This window comes from Amphiura filiformis, chromosome 6, assembly GCF_039555335.1.
Source record: "Amphiura filiformis chromosome 6, Afil_fr2py, whole genome shotgun sequence".
Classification (NCBI taxonomy): Eukaryota; Metazoa; Echinodermata; class Ophiuroidea; order Amphilepidida; family Amphiuridae; genus Amphiura; species Amphiura filiformis.
This window is the reverse complement of record NC_092633.1, coordinates 66,156,524-66,164,855: the sequence shown is the minus strand read 5'-3', so window position 1 is coordinate 66,164,855 and position 8,332 is coordinate 66,156,524. Positions and strand designations below refer to the sequence as shown.

Here is an 8,332-nt window from a genome sequence, read left to right as displayed (position 1 = left end):
GACAGTGGATTTTCCCATGGACCTCATCCTATGTAAATAAATAAACAAACAAACAAACAAACAGACAAAATGGTTTTCATAATCATGGAATCCATAGCCCCTATAAATTGAAATTGCAGGCTATCACGGGAGCAAATTTCCAAAATCCACCTCATTTACCAGAATTGGGGATTTGGGCTACCAAATCGCTGGTCAGGCAATCCTGGTTTTCAATGGAAAAGGGACCTGGGTTGACAGCAATTGAAATATCGATTATTTCTCCTGGTTGCTCTCGAGGTAAAGTACTAAGTTTGACATTTTCGGAGCATAAAGGGGAAAAGGGTAAAATAAAAACGGAAATTCTGACAAAACTATAATATATAGACCCACACGATGTGCTTTACAGAGGTGGGAAATATCTTTCTTTAGCAAACTATATTAGTTTGAAACGCTAAAAAATGAATTCTGTAAAAAGCTCACGGGCGAACTAAAGGCCTATAAAAATCAAAAATATCACACTAAAAGACACAATTTGATGCTTAATTTTAACACCAGGATTTTTAAAAAAAATGTTCATCCAAGCACTATGTTTTTATTTGACATTACTGAAGAAAAAAAAAATTTTGCTTTATATTTGACCGAGAAAATAAATTTCATAGCAAAAAGGTGTATCTCGGAATTGTGTTGATTTTAACATGTATCGATCGACTTTTAGCGCGACTAAGCAGAACAAAAGATCGGTTGTCCTGCGTTTAGACTGTAGAAGGGTGTCACAGCGGAACTGAGAAAAAACGAATATCGCCGCGGCGCGGCCGACACAGCGGAAACACGGAACAAGGAAAAGAAGATATGCATGTTTTTGTAAAGTATGAAAAACATCTTGAAGGGTACCACAGAGGAACTAAGATTAAACGAGTGTCGTCGGGGACTTTTTTGTATGAAATGTAATCCTAAATTAATATGACTCGGCGTCTGTACTAGCTGTATTATTATGACTAAAAAGAAAGAACTACTAAAACCAAACAACTATCACATGGTGCCACAGACAAAAATAAACACATATAGGGGCACAAAATTTTGTATCCTTTTAAACGAAGGATAAATCATAATAATAATAATCTTTTATTTTAACATGATAACGGCAAAACTATGCTATTCCAAACCTTGCGGTTTATTTAGGTGAAATTTGTGATGTTGTTGAAGAAAAAAACTTTTATACTAAAACTACATAGAGGCCTCAATACGACACCCTTATTCATGTTATTTGCGGCTTATTATGTCCGAATACCACGGTAACCTTTGCGGGGGGATTAATCCCTTTTAATGAGTAGGTTTGCTAACTCGACCCCTCCCCGCAGAAAATAAAATTCCAAACCCCTAAAACCAACCTCACAAAAGGAAATGTCATCACCCTAATACCAAACATCTGTAAATTCAACCCCCTGACCTACAAATTGAAAATTGCCCCGGTAAACACAATTTTACCCTTATTTGGGCAAATGTAAACTTGAATATTGGCATGGTTAAAAAAAATATCACCTTAATTTTGGGCTAAAATGGTGTACAATTGACAATTATTTTCGCTTTTCCTGAGCAATTATCACAATAACACAGGACCAAAATGATGTCACCAGTGTCTTTTGTAATCACTCTACTGCTACTACTCTTATTGATGTTTCCGACTACTAAAATAAAATAAAGAAGATAACAAAGAATGGATTTAGCTGTCAGACTATGACAATGGCTATGAGATTCATTATTACCGGTAGTATTTACTTTGTGAAAGCAAAAAATGGTGGAATTGATTTGCTGGGAAGAGAATCTAAAATAAAACAAAGGAGATAACAAAGAATGGATTTAGCTGTTAGACTGTGACAATGGCTATGAGATTCATTATTACTTGTAGTATTTGCTTTGTGAAAGCAAAAAATGGTGGAATTGATTTGCTGGGATAAGAATAAAAAACTTAATACATATAATAGATTACACGTCAGGATATGACCATCACTATGGTGACAAAGTGCCTGTTGGATAGCCAGTACACGACAGTTGATTTATTAACAATTGATCTTGAGAAACAGCGGACATGCGGCAATTTGCTTCATATTAACATTATATCATGGATACCTGCCACGGACACAGGTACCACAATACCATACTGACCAAAGTTCCAAAATTGCCAGGCGCATTGGTGTTTAATGAGCAACAATTACAAGTACAGGGTGTCCAAAAGTCTCGATACCATTTTAAACGTCCATAACTCTAGTATACAGCATGCGACAACAAAAGCGAAGATATCTTCGAAAAGAAAACTCGCGCAATTTTAACACCAAATTTGATATATATAAACCCACAAGCATAACAAATAATCTACGGTGAAACATTTGGGCATATTACAAACAAAAGCATACAATAAATTTACAGCACATCTCCGGATCCCAAGTATCCACTACCTCCTCTCAAGTTCTAGACCAATGTCGCCCGTTCAATTCAATTGAAAATATCAAACAGTTCTCGTATTTCCATTACAAGTGTTCCAAAGTCAAGGCATATTCTAAACATTATTTGTCACATTTGATCTACAGTCGCTGCTTCATTATCCGTGTGATCAGAGCCAGGGTTGAAACTTCTATTTGAATATATACTGCGCCAATAAAGTATCCTTACAGTTGGAAAAATAATCACAATTTCAAAACTGAACAATATTAGAGTAAATTTGTTTTTTAATAGATGCACTATCTAATCCTGCACATTATGACACCACATTGAATCCAATGTGACTTCAAGAAACAAAGTTACAAGCATTTGATTAGACGAAGGTCCCGTTTTAAAAGTGACAAACTGGCTTATTCAAAACTCCACAGACTAGACATCTGGTTTGAGAGTGGTGAATGGCTAATTTATGCGTTTGGCTTCAATTTAAAACAAAAGGAACGAAAGAAAACTGAAACAAAAGAACTGACAAATAAAATGAAAGTTATGAAAAGTACAGAGAAGCAAAAACTGAAATAAAAACTGCTTTAAGGGTAGACGAGGTATTGTTGGTCGAAGCAACCTAAAAATCGATTTTCATTATCTAGATCAATATATTAGTGAAAATTAACAGCTTAAGGGATCTAAAATGAGCGTTTATTGCGTTTCGACAGTATTTTTTGAGGGACATGAGAGCACCTCAGACCTATCGAATTGCATTCTGAATACGGAGCATGTCTTTCTGTATCAAGTAATTTTCAGTTTTGAAATTCAAGATATACAAATTTTATGAAAAATTATTAAAATTTGATATTTTTCAATTTTTGATATATAACAGTACTCGAAGTAAATTATATAAATCTAATGACATATTCTTAAAGTGTATGTAGCAGGGAGGAAAAGCCGACGGTCAATTGAAAATTTTGACCTTTCATATTGAAGATATGGATTTTTTCCAAAAGACCTAATTTTTTTTGGTGTTTTGGGAAAAAAATCCATATCTTCAATACGAAAGGTCTAAATTTTAAATTGATCGTCGGCTTTTCATCCCACCTACATACTTTTTAAGTATAAATCATCAGATTTATAAAGTTTACTTCAAGTACTGTTAAATATCAAAAATATCAATTTTAATGATTTGCCATAAAATGTGTATTAAATTGCGAATTTCAAAAATCAAAATTATTTGATATCAGAATGACATTCTTCGTATTCAGAATGCAATTCGATATGTCTGATGTGCTCTAATGTCCCACAATAAATACTGTCCAAACGTTCATACCCCAGCCTTTAATGTTTTGCAAAAGTTCATTCTACAAATCGTATACTTTGCTATCTTGCTTAATTTATTGTTGTTAATTAGTTCATGTATGTTTTACAAAAGTGTTGTTGTTTCAGCCCTCTTTACAACGTAACTCGAGAACCGCAGCACCTATAAAAGTATATTTGTGATATTTTAATTCTTCTACACGCTCGCTATGAATTGAGCAATGCAGTTTTGCCAAAGTTCGCTACCATTCGTAAGATGCTGTGAACTACCAAATCACAACAGTTTAAAATAATTAATAACCTTAAATAACGCTTCATTGAAGAAACTGTGTTGTCTCTTTGTTTCGCTTGTTGGAATCTTTTTCCACCTTGTATAGGCCAGTTTGTCAACTGGACCTTTGTCTATTCAATTGCTTGTAACGTTAATAACTTCTTGAGGTTACATTGGATTCAATGTGGTGCCATAATGTACAGGATTAGATAATGCATCTATTAAAAAACAAATTTACCCCAATATTGTTCAGTTTTGAAATTATGATTATTTTTCCAAGTGTAAGGATACTTTATTGGCGCAGTATATAACCATTGTTAGATTGGAAATTCTATGAAGAAATGATTTCAATATACATGTATCATCAACCATATCATAACAGAATAAGATAAGATTTTTCTTCAAAATTTTACTAGAAAAGAAGGCGAATAGCGAAGTCTAAAATTCAATTTTATAATTCTCAACGAGAAATGCATATTTTTGTTGCCAGTATTGACATGCCGCATTTGAGTTGTATTATTCATTGGTCATGTATGTCTTATTAACGAATGAAAACAAACATCAAGATTTACTACGATGTTAATCATTTTGACAGCCCCTCTTGACCGGGCCTCTTGACACTTTATGTCAATCACTTTGACATACCCTAGTGTGTATATAAGGCGCATCATCATGTTTTTTAGTTGTTCTGTAGATGGCACTCGCTAGAGTTCCGAAAGCTCTGGCCTCTGAAAAGGACTTCTCTGTAATTATTGTTATTGTTATAGCTAAATGTAATGGTGCTGCATTCGTATTTTAAAAATGTTGATGTTTGTAATGGATAGTCATTGCCGTTATTAAAACAGCTGTATACCTGTACTTGTTATTGTTGCTCATTAAACACCAATGGGCCTGGAAACTTTGGAACTTTGGTCAGTATGGTATTGTGGAGTCTGTGTACGTGGCATGTGCTAGTTTATTTTCATCATCAAATAGCTCAGCCCTCTACGGGATAGATTAAAACTTACTCATGTTTACCGACCTAGAGTACCAAGTAATTTCAAATAATAACAATTACAAGCATCAAAAGTTAATACGAATTTACCAATATTACATTTAGCTATTTTAACATGTAAAGCTATCAATTACAGGCATCAAAATTTAATACATATTTATCGCTATTATGTTTAGCTATTTTAACAAGCAACGCTGTCAATAATACCTATATATAGCAAGATTATACGAGAATTTATCACGATAAACTTTAGCTATCTTTAACACGCAACACTATCAATTACAAGCATCAAGATTTAATAAGAATTTAGCACAATAACCTGATTACGTTTAGCTATTTTAAGAAGCAACAATATCAATCACAAGTATCGAAATTTAATAAGACTACATTACGTTTAGCTACTTAGAGAAAGATGACCATCTCCGTGCTCGATGCATTAAAGCAGATACGTTAAGAACTTGTAGAACTAAAGTTATAACTCTGAGTTTCACGCTAATGCGATCATCGATTTAAACATTCAACACTCTCAATTACAAACATCAAAATGTAATAAGAATCTAATACGTTTCGCTATTTTAATATTAAAGCAGAGCTAATAATACGTTTAGAACTTGTAGAACTAAAGTTATAACTCTGAGTTATAACTCTGAGTTTCACGCTAATGCGATCATCAATTTAAACATTCAACACTGTCGATTACAAACATCAAAATGTAATAAGAATCTAATACGTTTCGCTATTTTAATATTAAAGCAGAGCTAATAATACGTTTAGAACTTGTAGAACTAAAGTTATAACTCTGAGTTTCACGCTAATGCGATCATCTATTTAAACATTCAACACTGTCAATTACAAACATCAAAATGTAATCGCTATTTTAACAAGCAACACTATCAATACCGAGTATCAAGTTTTAATAAGAATTTACCATCACTACGTATAGCCATTTTAACAAACAACACTATTTTTTTATACGAGTGGATATTCATACGTAGTGGTAGATAAAATGATTAAAGAGTTTAACTTCAACACTACACTATTTTTCGCTCACCTGGAACGTTTTCACTAGTTCGACTAGCGTCTTCAGCAGATGGTGATGCTGTGATGGTATCTTGTCTACGATCGGGATAACCTTCACTGATGACGTCATAGATAAGCTTAAAAAAGACTCTGATATAATCATTGTGCCTGGTGACAAAGGCAGGGCCACTTGTGTTATTGACTCAGCTGTTTATGAAGAGAAAGCAAACGCACTTCTCCAGGATGTGAATGTTTATGAACAGTTAAAGAAAGACCCAACTCAGAAATATCAGACTAAACTCATCAAATTATTGAAAGACCTGAAGGATAAAGGTGCCATTGACTCAAGAACTTATTGGAAATTATATCCGACTGTCTGTGATGTACCTAAATTTGATGGATTGATAAAAATCCATAAGGCTGGTGCCCCGCTGAGACCGATTATATCTAGCATCGGATCGGTCACCTACGAACTTGCGCGGTTTGTGTCAGGGATTATATCTCCTCTCATTGGCAACACCGAACATCACATCTCTAACACACAATCCTTCGTGGAGGACATTCGCGATTTACAATTGGATCCGGATGAATCCTTGGTGTCATTTGATGTTTCTGCTCTGTTCACTTCCATCCCTGTAGACAAGACACTGGAAGTTGTCGGTGAGCTTTTGAAAAGTGATTCCAGCTGGAAGAAAGGTGAAGCAGAAAATCTTGAGCCGGAACAAGTGCTTGATTGTTTGAGATTTTGCCTGGGCACTTCTTACTGCGTATTCCGAGAGACATTCTACCTTCAACGCTATGGATGTGCGATGGGAAGTTCCTGTAGTCCCCTGTCTGCGGACGCTTACATGGAATACTTCGAAAGTCAGGCATTAACATCTGCCCCCCACCCGCCGCGTATTTGGAAAAGATATGTGGATGATACCTTCGTGGTGATAAAGTCTACGCACATCGAACAATTCACTGATCACATTAATAACATTGATCCAAATATAAAGTTTACGCGGGAGGAAGTGGAAGACGGTAAACTTCCATTCCTCGACACCTTAGTTTGTCGCCAACAAGACGGAACTCTCAAAGTGAAAGTGTACAGAAAACCCACACATACAGAGCAATACTTGAACTTCTCCTCTCACCACCCACTTGAACATAAGCTCAGTGTCGTGAGAACGCTGCTTCATCGCGCGGAAACTGTTGTGACAGATCAAACAGATAAGGAGGAGGAAATCGCTCATGTTAAAAACGCCCTAAGGAACTGTGGATATAAAGACTGGACTTTCTTCCGCGACCAGCCCAAGGAGAAAGACCGCGCTTCTCAGAACCCGGACTCGGAGACGGCCAACAAAGGTTTTGTCACTCTGCCTTACATAGAAGGCCTTTCTGAGAAGTTACGCAGAGCGTTTAGGACTGCGGGAGTTTCTACCAGTTTCAAACCACAGAATACACTCAGGAGTGCTTTAGTAGCCCCTAAAGACAAGACAGAACCCATTAAGCAATCTGGTATTGTGTATGAGATCACCTGCGCTGATTGTGATGCTAGTTACATCGGTGAATCTGCCAGGAAGTTAGAGAAAAGGATTAGTGAACACAAATCCACTGCCGGCAGTTCCAATCAGCGGTCAGGGAGCACGTAGTCAGATCAAAAGGACACCAGATTGACTGGGAAAATGTGAAAGTGCTTGAACGGGAACAAAAAGAATATTCCCGCAGAGTTCTGGAAGCTATACACATAAGAACTCAGAAACCGAGACTGAATCGTGACAAAGGACTCGAAATAGACCCAATTTGGGACAACCTACTGATGCCCAGGGGGGCGCCGCTACATCGTAACATCCTATGACGTCATTCTGTCAATCATATGACGTCATCAGTGAAGGTTATCCCGATCGTAGACAAGATACCATCACAGCATCACCATCTGCTGAAGACGCTAGTCGAACTAGTGAAAACGTTCCAGGTGAGCGAAAAATAGTGTAGTGTTGAAGTTAAACTCTTTAATCACTATTTTTTTAGATATGATTTTGTTGACTTTCAAATGTCAAGTATCAATGCATTTTATACTGTTCTTTTTATTGTTTTCCATCATGAAGCCTCTCCCTCGGATACTGTTCTGTTAAGAACTTAAACTACACCAGGCACAAAAAGAAACTCGTCATCCTTGCTGTTCAACAACCTGATAATTATTCTGAAATAAATTCTGCTTGGCCCTATATTGTTTCTTGAGAAATGTTTGAACAATATTGTTAACCCAAACAGAAAGGCGCGAAAAACATTCTTTGAGAGATTAATTGATTGGTTAATTTCTTTTCAATTCGTACTCAGCAACT

At 35.9% G+C, this 8,332-nt stretch overlaps 1 protein-coding gene across 1 annotated transcript; it reads left to right on the top strand.

Annotated features, from left to right (window-relative positions):
• Positions 1–1,988: 1,988 nt before the first annotated feature.
• Positions 1,989–7,639, top strand: LOC140154712 (uncharacterized). The gene is made up of 2 exons (XM_072177279.1): positions 1,989–2,121; positions 6,138–7,639. Exons 1-2 carry the CDS (start codon positions 1,989–1,991, stop codon positions 7,637–7,639), a joined length of 1,635 nt encoding a protein of 544 aa, XP_072033380.1.
• Positions 7,640–8,332: the final 693 nt, after the last annotated feature.